Genomic DNA, 18,319 nt, shown 5'->3' with positions numbered 1-18,319 from the left:
ACAATTTTCACAACAATATTTTTATTAAATATTAGTCTATCTCCATGTGATTGTTATTTTCATGAAAGAAAGTCCTACACCACACAGCTTTTTTCTCTGTTAAACATTGGTTTTAGTGTGCATACAGAACAGTTCCTGGGCCTCTTTCCAAATCATATAAACTTTTTCCTTAAAAGATCTGAAAATGGACATAATTTAAGATCACAAGGTATTTTCCCCATTAAAGTGTTCCCCAGATTAGATCACGATCTGGTAAAATAAACAGAATTTAATTTGTTATTTCTTTTTACAGAGAATTCATTACAGGCAGGTTTCAGATTGGGACATGGTTCACTGGCAAGAGTGATAGACTTCAAACATGGTTCTTTTTTTTTGTTCTGAGACAGCAGATGTTGTCTGTAGAGGTTTTGTGGGATTCAAAATGAATTTAATGTAGCTATATGCTCTCCTGTTAATGTCAGAGGATAAAATAAGGCAAGAAGTTTTATGGACAAGATGCTTCACCTCCTGCCTCTGCTCCTGGAATCCATGCCCCGTGTTGTTACCCACACCGTGTTTCCTTTCCCGAGCAACCTCTCTTAAATGCAGGCACTGATTCTGCAGCCAGGTCAGCATCGTCCCTCCTTTTATCCTACACGACAGATTTTGTCCCAGGAGCCCTAACCACGTGCATGCTAAATTGAGTACGTTTGTGACATACTCATCTCTTAACTACATTTCCATACTTATATTTTACCATGTTTACTTTTGTTTACACAACTTCACACATTTTACACATTTTTGTACATATTTTTGTGCTCAACTAGCAACATTTCTGTTACTTTTTCTTTTTTTTTTTTTTTTTTCTTTCAAGCTGAATATGTTGCATTTTCAAACAGTTCAATACTTGCTTCACAGACATTATCTTGCTTTATATTTATAGAGTTAAATGGCTTAGATAGAGTTATGGAAACATGGCAGTGCAACATATTGCTATTAACTAAAGAACAGTAATATTCTTTATTCTGTGGCAGCTACTATTCCTATTAACTATCCACTCGTAGAAATATTAAGAAAAACAAGAAAAACAGTAACACGAGAAGCATAACACTATCTAAACAGAAGCATAGTAAGTATAAAGAAAGGGCTGGAAATTTCTATTGCAGTAACCATGTCATAACAAATTCTTTTGGGGACATAAACTGTTGTCTAGGATTAAAAATTTAGAAATGTAGAGTCTACAAATGCCATCATTCATGGTTGAAAAAAAAAATCCAGTAAAACAGATGACTAGCACTTTTGGTGCAAGTTATTCCTTCTATGGCTGTGTACAGTTCACCACCAGTGCATCCAAAAACAATGGTTTGTACCCCAAATAGCAAACATCTCCATTAATGGAAAGAGGAACACTCAGATGCCTCCAGAAAGCTAGGCCTTTGGCATGATGAAAACGAAGATTTAAGCTGCGGCTAAAGTCCACACAATTAAATCCTACTGCAGTGAGGAAATAGTCTTAAATGTTTAATCCAAACAAGAGTTATGGTCCTTTAGGAGAAGAGGACTACATCGACACCACAACAAAACAAAACAACAGCATCTACTTTTCTGAGACATACCTATTAACTTTTCATATTTTTAACGTATTTTCTAATGTCTAGGTCTAAGCAAGACCTCATTTTCTGAGAGATGCTCTTCTTAAAAAATTCTTCCTTTCCAGGGTGCTCCCTATGGAAAGATATCTGCAGCCTTTTGATTTCGGTCCCAAAGTCATGCTTTCAAACGCAGCCTCCTCAAAACTGCATAAAAGACTTGCTGCAGCTTTGTGTCCATGAATGAAGTAATAAAAATGAACATTAAAATATGCGACACAAAATATCAGCCTGAAGTATCACAATAAAATGAAAGCTGGCAAGACACTTTACTCAAGAGAGGGAACCAGATCATGTAAGGACTGCAAGGGGCAAAGGAGAGATCTGCCTTTGTTTGCTTTCATTTGCTTTAATGGAGTCCCAAGTATACTGAAGGGATCTGCTCTTGGGCAGCTCTGCAGCACCTATGTGAATTGTAGAAGCACTGTGAAGAGATTCAAGCCAAGTTAGGTAGAAACCATGAAAGATGTTTGTGAGTGTGCTGCAGCAGCACTCCAAAATGGACCAGTGTGGTTAGAGCATGGACTCTTAGTCATGTGTAAAATATTCCAGGTTTTACCTATAAAGGCAAGCAGCTCAGACAAAGCAAGGCCATCTGAGAGATGCTCTTTTTAAAAATTCTTCCCTTCCAGGGAGCTCCTTCTGGAAAGATATCGGCAGCCTTTTGATTTTGATCTTCCCAGTCAACCTTTCAAACACAGCCTCCTCAAAACAGCATAGCAGACCTGCCACAGCCAGTAATGTATCAAAAGGTAACACGCTTTGTTAAAAAATACATTGTGAGGATTTTTATATTTTGAAATTAAAGTGGAAGAAGTCTCTGTGGTACAGAAAAGGGGTTATTTTCTATCCTGCTGATGAAAAGAAGTCATGTTTTCCTGACTTGCTTTATGGATGATTTATTTTGATACGACACATTCAATTTTGGTCCTTAAAAGCAATCTCTTCTGTCCCCACCCACCCTCCTCAACCAAGCAGGCCTTTTTTGAATTACATAAAAACCTGGTTTTCAGAAATAATTTCCCTGGGTGAGTTCTGAGCCTTATCTGAGGTGTGTTGGAGAAGTATGGAGAAAACACACTCACACAGGTCCTTCACCAACAATATTGAGGGGAAGCCACTAGCTGATTTGTGAAGTCACTGAATAGCAATGGCTGCAAGTGGCATGACTAAATATCCATCATTTTGCTCCAGCCTTTTGAAAATGGTTTTATCTTTCATTCTGAATGACCTGTAAATGAGGAGGAATCATTTAATCCATCACTGACTGATGGTGACAATCATAAACATGCTGTCATTGGTTTTATCTGTAACAGTTAATGGAAATCTCAAAAAATATAAGGTCTTATGAAGAAAAATGAAGACAATAGGGACTTAGAGTGCTGAAAGTCAATTTACAACAGCTTGCTGTATAGGAAAGATAATATTTTTTCTGACTAAGCCTGCAAATGAGGACGTTTGAATAGTCATTCATTAATATACGGTAACTGTTAGTTAATGTTTAACAAGTCAGCCCGGGTATGCTGCTACGCTGTGTGACATTTCATAGCAACAGCACTTGAAATATTTATTTACTTATTGTTTCCTTTCCATAAATAATGAAATACCCAAGATCCTACTTGTATTTCCCTTGTTAAACAAAACACACTTGTGCGTAGATTTAATTGGGCCACATTTCCCTTTGTGAGCTGCCAGAGACTTCAGCTATTTCTATATAGAGCAGCTTACCCTCATGGCAGAGTGAAATTTATTAATTTGCCTCTATTTTTTTTTAAATAAAACTTTCATATGATCTGTTTCATGTGCTTTCTGCTCCATAATCCAAAAGATTTCATCAAAGAATAGCTGGTGAGAAGCTGGTTTTACTCTCCAAGTCGCATGCTCTTTGCAGAGCGTGTATCTGAGCAGGTGCCAGAATGTGGGCTCCCATTTCTAAATACATATATTCGGGTATTAGGTGTCAAAAGAGAAGTGGCCTAATTTACAGAGTTGTAAAGGTTTGCAGCTTCATTGAGGTGAAGCAGTTAAACTTTGGCATTACTGAGCTTTTTAGTGAAAGTCTCTGATTTTCAGCTATTTAACTGAAGAGTTAACTGTGGCTGGTAAAAATCAAATGATTACAGATGTAATTAAAGCAACAAATCCAGCGTGCAGGCATGCAGCACACTTCTACCCTCCCTGGCCAAGAGGAGGCTGCAGAGCGCAAGTAACACCTCATCAGACGCAACATCTCCCCTCCGTGAGGCTATGGCACCATCTGCGGGTGAGATTGCTGTCCAAACCGTTTGCCACAATTCCCCCTTCTCTCGAATAAGAATTTGGAAAAACAAACGAACAAACAAAAAAAACACCACCACCAACAACAAAAACACACACGCATAAAAACATTGGTGTGTTTTTTTTTTTTTTTCCAGCTGTTTGCCAGCTATGCCGGTCTGTCTGCTCAAGCCCTGCATTCATCTGTGCTTTCCTGTCATTCAACTGAGGACATTCAGTGTGATGTAAAGAGCTGGATTAGGCTGCTCTCCTCAGTCCTGCTCTCCACCTTCACACATGATATGCACACTCCAGATGCTGTCCCGGGCTTGCTTCCCCCGTCTCCTTAGCCCAGTGCTCTGGTTCATCACAGTTCCCCCTTCCAGAGTGCATGCTTGGGTCCAGCCCCAAATCCAGCAATCCTATACATAAATCCTGACTGTGTTTCTATAATCTTGAAAGTTCCTACAGGTTCAGTGCAACAGTCCTTTAATATTTACTGTTTCGCTACTTCTATTTTTTTCATATTTTTCTTTCCACAGGATTATCACAAGCCAATTTGCAGGAAGTACAGTGACGAAACCTCTGAGGTTTGGGAGTAACAACTCCGGTTCCTGCCTCCTTTCTCTTTTTCTTTTCATACCATATGTTGGGAATGTAATCCAGGAAGACATTTGTGCTATGAATACTTCAACATTTGGATAGCTTGCATCAGCAACCTCTGTTTTGTCTGGATAAGTTTTCCCTGTGCTTGGGCAATTTCCTCTTCAAAGCTTTTGGCATGTTCGATGTAAACGTCACTTTACCTGGGACTGGCAGGACACAATTACTCTCATTCGACACTTGGAGAGCACAGAGGGTGGTTGTACCTGCACTGCCCCAGCTTGGTCGGGCAGCCCTTTCTGACTGGGACAGGCACTCTGGCTGGTGCTGGGAGTTGACTGACACATGAATGCAAAAGGACAGTGAAGTGTAAATTTTAACTCAGAGAGTAGTTACATTCTAGTGAAATTTGTAAAGGTTCCATCAGCAGCCATTTGAAATATATATTTTTACTTTATTGTTAGAGACACAGTCGCATTCAGACATGCATTTGGGAACCCGGTTTGTCTGGGCCCGGCAGTGAAAGTTGGTGATCTTTCTGCCTATACTCTGGGACACCTATCTTGCCTAACCTGCTTCTTTCTCGGGAACACATGAAAACCTGATGATTTCCCAGCCCTGAGAAGAAAAATCTTTTATTTCAGTCAAGGAAAGTGATTGTCCCCCTCTACTCTGTGCTGATGTGGCCTCAACTCAAGTACTGTGTGCAGTTCTGGGCACCACAGTACGATAAGGATGTGAAACTATTGGAGAGTGTCCAGAGAAGGGCTACAAAGATGGTGAAGGGCCTAGAGGGGAAAACATACGAGGAGTGGCTGAGGTCACTTGGCCTGTTCAGCCTGGAGAAGAGGAGGCTGAGGGGAGACCTCATTGTGGCATACAGCTTCCTCACGAGGGGGAGTGGAGGGGCAGGCGGCGATCTATTCTCTTTAGTCAACAGTGATAGGACACGAGGGAATGGAGTCAAGCTGACAGGGGAGGTTCAGGATGGATATCAGGAAGAGGTTCTTCCCTAAGAGACTGTGCTCTCAGCCATATGGTCTGAGCTTTTGGGTAGACCTGTGTGGTGCCAGGAGTTGGACTTGCTGATCCTTGTGGGTCCCTTCCAACTCGGGATATTCTATGACTCCATGATTCTGTGCTTTGACCTGCCTCTGCAACCTCTCCAGACTACAGCTGGCAATGCAACTCCCCATTCCCTGTCCCTACACGTGCTCCTCACACCGCCCCTACTACCCCACAGGTGTGATTGTCTCTTCCTACTGCACAGGACCGTGGCCATGTTCAAGACCCTTCCCTGAAATGTGGCTGTGCCCAGCTGCCAGCCTGCACATAATGTGTGCTGTGTGGCCTCCGTGTCTTCACTTGGGCTATGTGGCCCTTCAGCAAGGACCTGCTGTTTGGGGCTGGGAATGGCTTCACTTGGCAGCCACCGGGAAGGGAGGGAAATGGTCTCATTCCTCCTGCTGAGGCCATGTGTGGCATTGAGGTGAGAGGCAGCAAGGCAAGATCTTTTAGAAAGGCATTTTGCGTGTCACAGGCTCCTGACATGGTGTTGCTGATCTTGCACCGGGAGGGACACGTCAAAGCCTGAGGTCCGTGCCCAGGCACTGAGGCAGCCATTTGACGCCCGGCAGGTGCTGGGGAATCACTTTTTCCCCTCCCAGTGCTCGTGCCCCTCAAAGTGCGCCCGCATCCTATTTCAGTCAGTGCTCGGGGCTGCCCTTCCACCGCTTATCTCTTATTTTTTTAAAGAACCGCCATCTGGTTGTTATCCCCAAAGCGCGCGGGCAGCCCCGATCCTCTCCCCCTTCCCTCCGTGCCTCGTGCTGACGCCCATCCCGCCCCCCGGCGGCCATCACACGCCCCGCCCGCTGCATGCGCACGGCGGCGGTGGCGGCGGCAAGATGGCGGACACGGAGTGAGTGCCGTGAGGGGAGGGGGGGCCGCGCATCGGCCGCCATCGGCGGGCAGCGGGCAGCGTGGGGCCGGGGGGCGGCCGGGGGGCGGCGGCGTGTACCCGGCCGGGTGTGTGAGCGGCTGCTTGTGCCCCGCAGGACGAAGCGGCGGATCCCACTGGTGCCGGAGAACCTGCTGAAGAAGAGGAAGGCGTACCAGGCCATCAAAGCCACCCAGGCCAAGCAGGCGCTCCTCGACAAGCGGAAGGTGGGGGCTGCGGGGGGCTCTCCCCGGGAATCTGCTTCTGTGGTGTTTGTGGGGTTATGTGTAAAACTTCTGTGCTGTGCTATCTACTGTGTATGTCCTGTTACATACGTGAAAGGCCTGCTGTATTCCCAGAGTGGAAGTGGAAGCCAAACTAATAACGCTCAATATCCCCCTTTCAAGATTCTCGTTTGAGAAAACACCCTAATAATGTGTCTGATCAAGCCTCTGCCTGCTCTGAAAATCTGAACTAATTTCACAGGTGACTTACGGTGCGAAGTAGAACTAAAGACATGCACCGCTATACTCTTTAATTCGAAAGTGTGTAAAATATTTTAGGTATGTTATTGGCTAAATTCTTTAGGTAAATGCTAAGTACTTGCACCTCCTTATATGAGGAAGCACTGTAATTTAGGTGGATGTATGTGATCCTGAACTAAGCATAGACATTTAAATATATTTTAAATTAAAAAGAAATATGCTTTCTCTCTTCTTACAATTCTGAAAAGGTTTTTTTCAAGTGAGCTGGGCTTTCTGTGTTTAAATTAGTAATGCTCAATTGAATGCTTCTTTCTCCTTTCTTGCATGTGTACCTTTATAGAAAAGGAATTAAAAGTTAATTTATTTTTGATGGTTACTTTGACTCATAGTGGACTATTACTTTATCATCTGTTTTATCCAGACATGCTGTTTCTGGCTTTCCAGGTGACTAACTGAGCTGTGTATGTGGCTGTGTCCATTTAATTTCTCCTGTAACTGGAAGCATTCTTGGTCTTGCTCTGTCTCATTGCTAACTTACTCTGTTGAAAGAACTCCCATGTTCACTGGACTGTTCGCTGTTCAGGAACTGTTCATGAACTCCCATGTTCACTGGAAGCTACAGCTAGCTGCTTAAAGTTTATAACTTTGCATGTTGTCCCTCAATACTGTATCATTTGGGCTTGGATTTTCAAATCTATTTTCTTTTTACTGCCTTCAAGAATGTAAGAGCATAGTTCGTGAAGTTCCAAATTTCATCTGGCCTTTGAGATGGTAGCTTCTAAGATTGTTGGGAAGGGTAATCGTTTCTTATTCTTTTGTCTTTAGTACCAGAAGGGGAAACAAATCCAGTTTAAGCGCCTTGAGATTTTTCTTCGAGATTCATGGCGCAAACACCGAGACGAGGTCCGGCTGAGGCGCATGGAGCAGAAACCTGGACAGGTGGCTCTGCCTAAGGAGCACAAACTAGCCTTTGTTGTGCGGATTGCAGAGTAAGAAGTCTTTGTTACTCCTTATCTTTATTATTGCTGCTGTTTGTAACTGTCACATCCTTTCTAAGCAAAGGGAGTGTGATCAAGCCAGACGGGTCTCTGTGCAAGTAACCTGGGGCCGTTTGGTGCTGTATTAAAGAATATGGTAACTGTTAGTATTTTTTTCCTGATTCAGGATTAGGGGAGTGAGTGTGAAGGTAAGGAGAGTGATCGAGTTGCTGCGGCTGAGAAAAATTTTCAGTGGAACATTTGTTAAACTGTCTCCATTAACGCTGAAGATGCTGCGGATTGTGGAACCTTACGTGGCATGGGGGTAGGTACTATTCACAGGATTTCATAGCAGGTTGTGTGTAAACATCACATCTTTCTCATGTTTCATGTGCTGTCACAAATCTATAGCTAGATTGGCCAGTAGTGGTCTTTGACAACTTTACATTTAAATCTTGTTCCTTTTCATCTTTGCAAACGTATAATGGTTACTTTCCTACTTAAGTACAAAGAATTAGAATGGGACTTTCTGCTGCATCCTATCTCTCCAGTATGGAATCTGATTTCTGTTTTTATACAGATACCCTAACCTGAAGTCTGTACGAGAGCTTATCCTGAAACGGGGCCAAGCAATTGTTAACAAGAAGAAGGTACCTCTGACAGACAATATGCTGATAGAGGAACATTTAGGTGAGGAAGAAGACAAGAAAATGAAGTGAATCAAGGGGAGAAGGGGGTGCTGAGAGTTTGCATTCTGACTTGAGGGAAGGGAGGGAGACAAATTCTGCAAGACTTGCATGTGTAAGACTGCAGTCCTTGGATAATGTGAATAAAGATAATACCACACACATGAGATGTGCCCCTGTGTGTGTGGTATGTGTTTTTGTTCATTTCGTTTTATTTATTTTTTTTCCTTGCAGGGAACTTTGGTATTATTTGCCTGGAAGACCTTATTCATGAAATCTATTCAGCTGGGAGGTATTTCAGAAATGTCACAGAGTTTCTGTGGCCTTTCCATCTGTCAGTGGCCCGCCATGCTGCACGAAATAAAGTGGGTTTCCTGAAGGAAATCGGTAAGCCTGGCTGCAGAGGTGAAGGAATCAACCAGCTTATACGTCAGCTGAACTAGACAGGTGAGGAATGTCTGTAGTCTAACTTCTAAATACTACGTTACCTTTTATCTGTCTTCCTAAGAATAACTGTACTGTCACCAGGTCACTCTACAGAAGTGACTGTCAAGGTCAAATAGTGAAGACTGTGTGTCACATTAGGTATTGGCAAATCCTGATGGATTCCTCCATAAATTCTTGACTATTGGGAGATTTCATTAGCGACTAAAGGGACTTAATTTTATTTTTCTTTCTTGTTCTGCAGAGTCTTTGTGAAAACATCAGGATTGAGAACCTGTTCGTCTTCACATGTAATTTTCACAGACCTTGACTCTCTCCAGTGATCTGCTACATCTGTTGACTCTTGCTGCCTCTTAAAAAATAAATATAGATGATGATGGAGATACATTTTGGGCTGGTCCTTCTTGAGGAAGAAGAGAAACTGTATTTGGTGCAAGAAAAAAGTGACTTGAACTTCCTGGAGCAATCTGGCTTTGCTATCTGTAAAAGAAGGGGTTTTATTTTTTTTATATATTCCTTCCTGCTGACTCCGTACCAATTACATCCTGAATAATACCTTTACTATAAAGCATGGGTTGTCACTTCCTTATATAAACTTGTTACAAATGACTTGCACCCAGTGCTTTCGTCCAGTCCTTCCCAAGGGAAGAAGTGCTTGAAATTGTTCTTGCTGTTGAAGTGCACCTCCTTGTAGATGGGTAGTGCAGTCAGCAGGTTGTTGCTGACAGGCAGAGGAAAACACTAGACTTTACTCCTCTGTTACCACAGGGAACAGTGTAACTTCTTGCAGCAGCTAGATTGTATTTATTTTAAAATCCATGATTTTGCCATACTGATGTAAGAAGTCTTTGCAGCTGTGCTAGATAGGAACTGCTAGAGATAAATATTCTCTGGTAGGAAAGCCCGTATGCATACTTCACAGCTGTATTACAAAACTATTCAGTTTTTTTAAATAAACTCTTAAAATGATATTGTTATACCACTTGTGCTCTGATTGATTTATAACTGCTTAAATGGATAAGTAACTCAACTGTGGCTAGAGGGAGTTCTGAAAGTATGCCATGTACAAAGAGAGAGCTCTGTGACTACCCAGTAACCATCTCTGTTAAACATGCTTCTCAGCTTGCAAGAGGCTTGCCTTACTTTCAGAGTAACAGTGGAAGTACTTTGAATCTTCTAGATGGATGTTAATACTCTGGCTGAAGTGAACACAATAGTTCAGCTGGAGGAGACCTTCCCAGGTCATGTAGTCCAACTGCCTGACCTGCTCAGGGCTAACTGAAAGTTAAAGCACATAACTGAGGGCCCTGTCCAGACAGCTCTTGAACACTTACAGGTATGGGAAGTCTGGTGAAGATAAAGTAAGCGTACAAAAGTTTTATCAATGTTAGAATATACTAGGGATATCGAAACATGAAGGATACATGAACCCATTTGAAAGGCAACACTGCTTAACTATTAGGTGTTGTGGCATACTGCTACTTGAAGACTCAAGTAGAGGGAAACTGTAAGTAATGGATTTCATATTGACTAGATAGCACTTTTTGTGACTCAGGAAAGGGGTAAGGTAACTTGAGGTTTGTGGTTTTTTCATAAGTAGGCATGCCTTTAGGTTACTGCTTGACAGGTGAGAGCTACAGTTCATAGAAACATCTAAATTACTACAGTGTCTGACTTAAAAAATCAAGTTTTATTCCATAAAACAAGAATACAAACATAGAAAATGTTTGACAGACATTTAAAAAAAAGACATACGCTGAAGCAGAACAGCACTTCCCAGAAGAACAGAGGCCCCCCATACAAGGCTTCACATATTTGAGCTTTTTCTGATAAACAGCTGCTTTTATTGTAAAGAGGTACACATCACTTCAGAATTGGTCTTGATTAGTTTTGGATTATTCCTGGTAATAGGAACAGCTTTATGTGAAAGACTGGCATGTCAGGAGCAAGAATTTTAATGTCAGTCTGCTAATAGAATGCAGTTTATACACGATCTGAATTCTACCAACTAATCCTAGACTCGAGCATTATTGGCAGTGAATTCTGGACAGCTTAGCACACCATTACTTTGGTATGTTCAGTTAAGTAAGGATTTGCCTACCATTATGAACACCTTATTTAGACCTCTTTATACAATGCCAGCATCGTCTAGTGTTACACCACATTATCAGACACGCTTTGCCTTTTTTCTGTACCACACTTCAGCAAGAGCAATGGTGTGTTCATAATAGCTGCACTACAAACAGAAACTATACAAGATGACAAGATATGTACAAGAACCCCTGTCTCAGGGAAAAGAATCCTTTTTGTAAGCTACCATACTATTTACTTTGTGGATCGTGGTAGTGAAGGAACGAAGGCGAACCTCTTCTGAATTGGCAATGAATTGTGGTCCTGACTCTTCCCACTTTTCTGGCACAGCCATATCTTTATCAGTGTAAATCAACAAGTCAAAGGCACCTGAAAGCAAGAGGAAACAGATTAACAGTTATACACACACAGGAAGATGCCATGTTTGACGTTAGTGACTCTTCTAGGATTTGAGACATGCCAACGATATCAGAAGTTACGCTGACACTATTCATGGAGAAAGAAAGAACAATTAAAGCATAAAAAATAGTCCTGGTTAACATTCACGTGCACAGCCATCTTACTTTTCTCCTGAAATGAGTATGATGCAATTTTTTGTTTTGAAGTGTGTTGCAACACCGTGAGCTGGGCTGTACATGGCACTTAGTTCAGGTGATCTCAATGCTTAGCATTTATGAGTCTGTCCACAGCTGTAATCACAAAACATTTTATTTATGAAAATTATGTTCCTCGGAGTATATTTAGTTTCATCCAGCTAGTTAGGTCACCTTGAACTGTAACATTTTGACAAAAAGAGCTTCAGGTAGTTTTTGGAGAAAGTACTGCTAACATCTTCTAATGAAGTTGTTCCAAGTTCTTCAATGAGAGTTAGAGCGCAGTATGTACATTACAAATTACTTTCACTACTGTGCAGAGTATTTCACCTGACACACTGCTTCCACGCTGTACACACTTGTAGATGATCTCAGTCTGACAAAACCTAATGCTCTCAAATGCAATGTTATATGACACTTCAAGTAATAAGAAAACCCAAAACCAAGAATAGCCAAAAACATTTTCTACAATGGAAAAAGCTGTTCAGGCTTTTTGAAAATGTTTGATTGTTTCAAAGAAGATGTGAATACTCACAGGCAGTTTCCAACAGAGGCAGAAAAGTTACTGTGGCAGTTATCTGTCTGATAACAGACCGAATTTCATCCTGAATAGCTTTCTGAGATTTTTCTCGGGGTACACTGGAAAAATAGGAAAATTATTAAGAGAGCAAATTTCAACCTACAGTAAGAACAGCTTTCTTTAAATGCAGTTCTGCTAAGCTGCTGGTGGTTTGTTTGCTGTAGTCCTGCAGAGGAGGGGCATTCTTTGAAGCCTTAGGTAAACAGGCTTTACACTGTCAGCTTTACTTTGTTTTTGTTTGTGAAACTTCACAGTATTTTTAAGGAACACTATGATTTATTTTCAGTCTGGAATGGATGAGAAAGTTTTGGCAGAACAACAGGAGAAAAGCTGTTCTTCAAGCCACATCAGTTACACAGGATTTTAGGTTTGACAGAGCACCTTCCCTGCTCTTATTGAGACAAAGCTGTGACAGCTGCTCAGAGGAGGCAGGACGGTGCTGATGCACAGGGCCATCGCCCGGTGCCTGCTCCACAGCCAGGCCCAGAGGCACACCCTTACTCACGTCTCGTCCTTGGCAGTTTTGTCGCACTCTATGTCGAACTGCCACCGCTCCAGAACCTCGTTGCTTTCGATGCTGGAGATGACCACCACCAGGCGCTGCACCAGGCACTTGCAGAGCCACTCTGAAAGAAGCAGCCCGGGCACAGTTAGCGGCGGCGCCGAGCCCAGGCAGCGGCTCTGCGCCTCCATCCCCCCCCCCCCGGGCACCTTTCATCTGCTCCACCACGTTGTTGAGGTAGTTCTTCAGCTCGGGGTCGGTGGTGACCAGCAGGGTGAGCCCGTACTTCTGGACGCGGGTGAAGGTCTCGGGGGGGTAGATGCCCCGCTGGTACAGGATGCTGTTGATCCCATAGGCTGGGGGGCGACATGAGGCGACATGAGGCGGCAGACCCCGCGCCCCCCCCCCCACCGGCCGCCATTTCGCGTCGCAGCACGGGGGCGAGCGGGCTGCCTTCCTCCCCACTCCCTCCTCCTCCTCCTCCCTCCACACACCCCCCCACGCAGCCCCTTAGCCCCTCACAGAAGAACTCGGCGACGATCTCTGCGCTGCCCCGCAGGGTGATACCCTGCTGCTCCCGCACCGCCTGCCTGGCCATGGGGCCGCCCGCCCGCTCCCCGCCGCCCGCTTCGAATCGCGGCCCCGCCCCCCCCGCGCAGGCGCGGTGCCGCGGCCGCGCCCCCCCCCCCTCCCGCCCCGCGGCTGCACGGCGCCTGCGCGCGGGGCGGCCGTTAGCGGGCGGCCGTTGGCGGGCAGCGCGGTCTCCTCACGGAATTGGGGGGGGATCTTCACCGTCCTCACTATAAGGGGCTGTCGGGCGCAGAATAAAATCGTTTATTCCCGTTTAAGCGTCTCACGAGTTTTGGGTGCTGTGGGGTCGGTGGGTGTTCGATCCGAACCGCCCCCTGAGGGAAGGGTTCTTAGTTCCGTAGGGTCAAAGCGGCAATGGGTAACTCACGGAGGGGGAATTGCCTATCTGGTCCTTATGGTCCTATATGGTCCTTACATAGGCTAGGTGCTCAAAGAGCGAGTCACTAGCGTGGTTGCTTATTTTGTCACAGCAAAGTATTTTTCTCAAAAGCCAAGACTATATTTTGGTTCCAGTGTTCACTCTGACAGGAAATACGGTTTGTTTTGGGGTTTGTGCTGCTGCTGTGATTAAAATGCACAATATGGTCCTGCTCGTGTGCTGGAAATTCTGAAAGGGTGTAATTGTTTTATTAATCCAGAGAACTTTATTCAGGGCTTTGATCACTAGTGACTGTGTTACACATTAGTCTTCTGAATAGAATATTTTCTGATTAAGTATAGTGTGTTTCAAAGCCTATGGTAAGCATTATTCACCCTATGGCAGCATTGTTCATGCTAAGCCTGGCCTTCAGAAGTTAGTTTGCTGTTTTACTACCCACCTTGTGCGTTATATTACCCTATATCAAAATGGCCTTAGAACCCTTTTTTACCTCCTTGGCTTTTCATACATTTTGCCCCCTCAGCGGTTTCTGAAGGGCTGTTTACTTGTTGTGATAGAAATAAGAGCTTGAAAGCACTGTTGCATGAGGACAGGCAAGCATAGTAGAGTTTTTGATCAATATTTCACGTTTCTCCTCCAACTGGCTTGTTACTGTCAAAAAACAAATGGGAAAACCAAAACCAAAAACAACAAACCACCCAAACAAAAAAATGAATGAACCCCAATGCTCCTAGAAGCAAAATTCAGCTAAATATAGCTCTGTTGGATTCTTAAGTCTCCCACTGCAATTAACTGATTTGATTTTCCACAAATTTGTTTCGCTGTGTTCCGGTATAGAAGGCTTGAAGATCTGTTGTTGATGTGACCGTGCAAATATGCCTATCAACAACAGACTTAATTGTACCTTGCTCCCATGCCAAGAAAAACCCTTTGCATGTTGCAATTTTAATTTTTCTGTCTCCTTAGGGAAATACTTTTCCCTTTTATAATGTGCCACTACTTCTCTTTTAATTTCTTATACGTACTGTAAATGTAATCTAATGGTAGGAACCGCATATTTTCAATACTTCTGAACTTTTTGCAGTACAACGCTCCTAATATTTTCCTTTGTCTTTTAACATATACTACTTTTTATATGGCCAATTCATTAGTTTTAAAAACTTCAGTCTTTTTAGTCCACAAGGTAGCATCTTTCTTTTTCTTAACCTTTGTTTCTTCATCTTCACCTCTATTTTGTCCTCATGTCAGCAAGATGTTCCTGTCCTTCCCTCTGCCAGTAGTTCACTTGCATAAAGATTTAGTAATGTGACAGTATGTGTGCTGTTTTTCATTTTGTGTTCCCTCATTATCTCATCTTTGTTTTTCTATTACAAGTTCTAATCTCCACAACACTTGTCTTCATTTTCTTCGACTCTTTTAGGTCAGTGTCACTCAGCTTTTCTGCCAGGTCAAGCCAAAATCCCCCAACAGAGGCACTTACGGGATGCGTGCTCACCATCATGTATCTAGAGCTGTAGTCATTGCTTCAACTGAGCCTGGTGGCCACATCAGAGCACACCATGGTGTGCTGGGGATGTATGCACTGAAGTCCTTTTGTCGTAGTACTGAATGAATGAGCGTGCTCCATGCAACGATGATTGTGTTGCTTCTGATTAGGGCACCTCCGGGAGGCTGCGGGGCTCTCACAGAGGAGAACAGCAGGGAGACTGCCGTGGGTTAGTGAATGGTTTGTGTGGCTGACAGCCTGCTTCCTGACCAGCTCGGAGGGACTCTCAGGAATGAAGATGACAGGCTGAGTTATATGTTCTGGCACATCATGAGTTGGCTATCCTTGCTTTAATTATCTCATGCTAAAGCCTTAATTTTCATAAGGAATGTGAAATCCCAGTTGCATTTAATTTGGTTCTCTTATGTTTCTTCATTCATTGCTCTATTTCTAAATTATAGCTTGATGTTATGACAGATTTTTTTTCTCTTTCTGTGGAAGGAAATGTCCCCTATTTATCTTGTTTTTTTCTGCAGCATTTAATGATTGCTTCCCCATGGCAATTGTCAGTAAACCTGTGACAATCCAGATCACTGCTATTCCTTCACTTCTTTTTTTTTTAAGGCAACCCTAGTCACACTCCTGTAGTCATTCAGCAGACTAGAAGAAATAATCCACTTTTATTTTATTTTATTTTATTTTATTTTATTTTATTTTATTTTATTTTATTTTATTTTATTTTATTTTATTTTATTTTATTTTATTTTATTTTATTTTATTTTATTTTATTTTATTATTTTATTTTTTTCCCACCTCAGGGTGATATGGTCAGGGTAGTAAAATGGTTTGTTAAAATAAAAATTCCATTTGTTACAAGAGCCCTCTTATCACATTAACAAATTATCATATTAAGCCTCAGTAAATCCATTTTTTCCTGTGCAGAGGAAGAAAAGCTTACCTTAACAAAGCCTTAGTGCTTTCCCGTTCTCCGAGATCTTAGCCTCTTCTGAGGTGTCTTCTCGCTCACTTCAGGAGATACTCTACTCGCTAGCCCACAGATACAGCTAGCCCTTTTGCCTTATTCCATCCTATTTTCTGAGCATTGCTTTGGTTCCCCTTAGGGGTTTGTAATTCTACCCATCACTAGTTTTGAGTGCTTAAAATTCAGGGCAGTGTTGAGCTCATTCTTGTTCTGCAGGTTAGACGTTTTGCTCCCTTCCGTACTCAGTCCAGCTTGTGGTATTTTTACATCATGTGCTGGATGCTGTCTTATCCCACAGTGGGCTGAAGTCCTTCTCAGCTGGCTGAACTTCCATGATTTTTGGTGAAATTGTTACTTTTCTATTTCAACTTTTCTATTTCAGCTGTTTAGTTCTCTGTGCTGCGGGAGGGAGTGACATTGGTTGGTTTCCAGAAGTGCTCCCTGGGCATAGAGCAGGCCACCTACCACCACTGTTCCTTTATCTAGGAGTTATTTTAAAACCTGCTAAAATCTTCAGCTTACTTAATTTTACTGCGGTCCATTGTGTCTTCACAGCTTTCATCCAGGATTCCTTTTGTGATTGTTATTACCTGGAGCTAACTCTAGAATTAATGTAAAATACTGCGCTTTTTGACAGGCATTTTATTACCAAGCTCAAGTTGTTTCATTTTTTTTATTGGTGGCGGTCAAGTTTCAACAAACAGTCTTCGTAGCATTGAAGTTTGTAGGATAAGTCCAGGTACTTGGTGTCAGCTGTCAAAATAACTTTATAACATTCTTTTCAAGTTGGCTAATGCTATTTTTTATTTTTTATTTTTTTATTTTTTATTTATTTTTATTTTTTTATTTTATTTTTTTACAATGTAAAGCATGGGATATTATTACAAGTAGCCATACTGCAGTTCTTCATCAACAGCAAGGAAAGAGTGATGCAACTGGGAAAGAATGTCCTGAATTTTAAATATTAAAAAGAAATTGACTTTAAAATGAGTCAGCGTGAGCTAATAAGCTGCACTAGAATTACTCTGAGTGGACTTTTCAAAGGGAATTCTTCATTTGGGTTTTTAACATGGTGTAAAACTCTGTAAAATTACTTTTCATCTTAACCATTATCAGTGATACTGAATGTACTTTGAAAGTAAACTTATTCAGGTAACTTATTTCTCCTGGAAAACTAGAGAAGTGTTATGTTTCCTTATTTAAGCCAATGTAAGAGCAACAGTTGGCTTGAATGAAGCAAAATAACTTATGGTTTTGACAGCTACTTCTGTGTAACAACGTTCTTCCTCTCACTCTCCGAGACCTGACGTTTTTCTAAAGGGTACTTAGAAAATAATTACTGATTCTTCTGGTGATTTTACCTCGTCACTACCAGGAGATGGCACCAGGAGCATAAGGTATCTGCATCCTTTCAGTTTACTCTGAAACTACAGCAAGTTCATTTTACAGTAGTTAAGTAGTTCAGTTTAGAAAGTTTTAGATGTATTTCTTTGCTGTTTTTAAAAACATGTTCCAGAATGAAGGAAATCCTTAACTTGAAATGCAAAAATAAAAATGAAAGTGACAGAAATCAAATTTGATTTTTTTTCAGTAAGTCTGTGTTCTTTTTTTTTTTTTTTTTTTTTTTTTTTTTTTCCCTGCCCACATCCTGCAAGTTGAAGGTGAATTTCCTTCATTTTCACCCAACCTAAACATAAATGTGTAGGTTGCCTGTCTGAGAGATGTGAGAGGTACATACATGTAGGTCTTTTTGTCTGTGCAAATGCTTTTCCCTTTCTAACACAGTTTACCACCTGGTGCTTTTGGCACGTTTAATACATGGAGTGAGAGCTTCTTCCACAACGTGTCAGTCTTGTTCTGGACACCAAGTGTTAGGGCACATGTATGGTTCACTGACAAGCCTCTGAGATGCCAGCAAGAACATTAAGATATTGTTGGTATAGTTTTAAATGTATAGATGTATAGTTTATCAATAAAAACACTTTTTGTTGTATTTTCAATGTTTACTTTTTGTTGCTGTTGCACTAAAGCAACTAAAGCAACTAAATTTAACTGCTAAATAATAATTTTTAAAGGTTTCAAGTGAAGACAGGAATC

At 42.1% G+C, this 18,319-nt stretch overlaps 2 protein-coding genes across 3 annotated transcripts in view; one reads left to right on the top strand and one right to left on the bottom strand.

The window, feature by feature from the left end:
• RPL7L1 (ribosomal protein L7 like 1) overlaps window positions 1–9,987 on the top strand; it is a 31,724-nt gene extending 21,737 nt beyond the window's left edge. The window contains exons 1-7 of one of the 2 annotated variants that reach the window (XM_027456892.3): window positions 6,249–6,408; window positions 6,545–6,653; window positions 7,737–7,900; window positions 8,076–8,213; window positions 8,469–8,578; window positions 8,809–9,021; window positions 9,263–9,987. In XM_027456892.3, coding sequence (XP_027312693.1) covers window positions 6,395–6,408; window positions 6,545–6,653; window positions 7,737–7,900; window positions 8,076–8,213; window positions 8,469–8,578; window positions 8,809–9,017 — 744 coding nt within the window. In that variant the 5' untranslated portion in view covers window positions 6,249–6,394 and the 3' untranslated portion in view covers window positions 9,018–9,021; window positions 9,263–9,987. Of the gene's footprint in view, window positions 1–6,248; window positions 6,409–6,544; window positions 6,654–7,736; window positions 7,901–8,075; window positions 8,214–8,468; window positions 8,579–8,808; window positions 9,022–9,262 lie in introns of those variants that run through there. The other variant, XM_072037500.1, reaches the window with a different exon arrangement.
• Window positions 9,988–10,687: 700 nt separating this feature from the next.
• On the bottom strand, window positions 10,688–13,450 carry MAD2L1 (mitotic arrest deficient 2 like 1). The gene is made up of 5 exons (XM_027456891.3): window positions 13,307–13,450; window positions 12,994–13,140; window positions 12,788–12,908; window positions 12,238–12,341; window positions 10,688–11,478 (listed from the first exon to the last, which is right to left on the bottom strand). The coding sequence occupies exons 1-5, from the start codon at window positions 13,380–13,382 to the stop codon at window positions 11,306–11,308; spliced, it is 621 nt and encodes a 206-aa protein (XP_027312692.1). The 5' UTR covers window positions 13,383–13,450; the 3' UTR covers window positions 10,688–11,305.
• Between the last annotated feature and the right edge of the window lie 4,869 nt (window positions 13,451–18,319).

The sequence above is a fragment of the Anas platyrhynchos genome, chromosome 4, assembly GCF_047663525.1.
Source record: "Anas platyrhynchos isolate ZD024472 breed Pekin duck chromosome 4, IASCAAS_PekinDuck_T2T, whole genome shotgun sequence".
Taxonomy (NCBI): domain Eukaryota; kingdom Metazoa; phylum Chordata; class Aves; order Anseriformes; family Anatidae; genus Anas; species Anas platyrhynchos.
The sequence above is the reverse complement of the archived record's forward strand: the minus strand, read 5'-3'. Positions and strand labels throughout refer to the sequence as shown.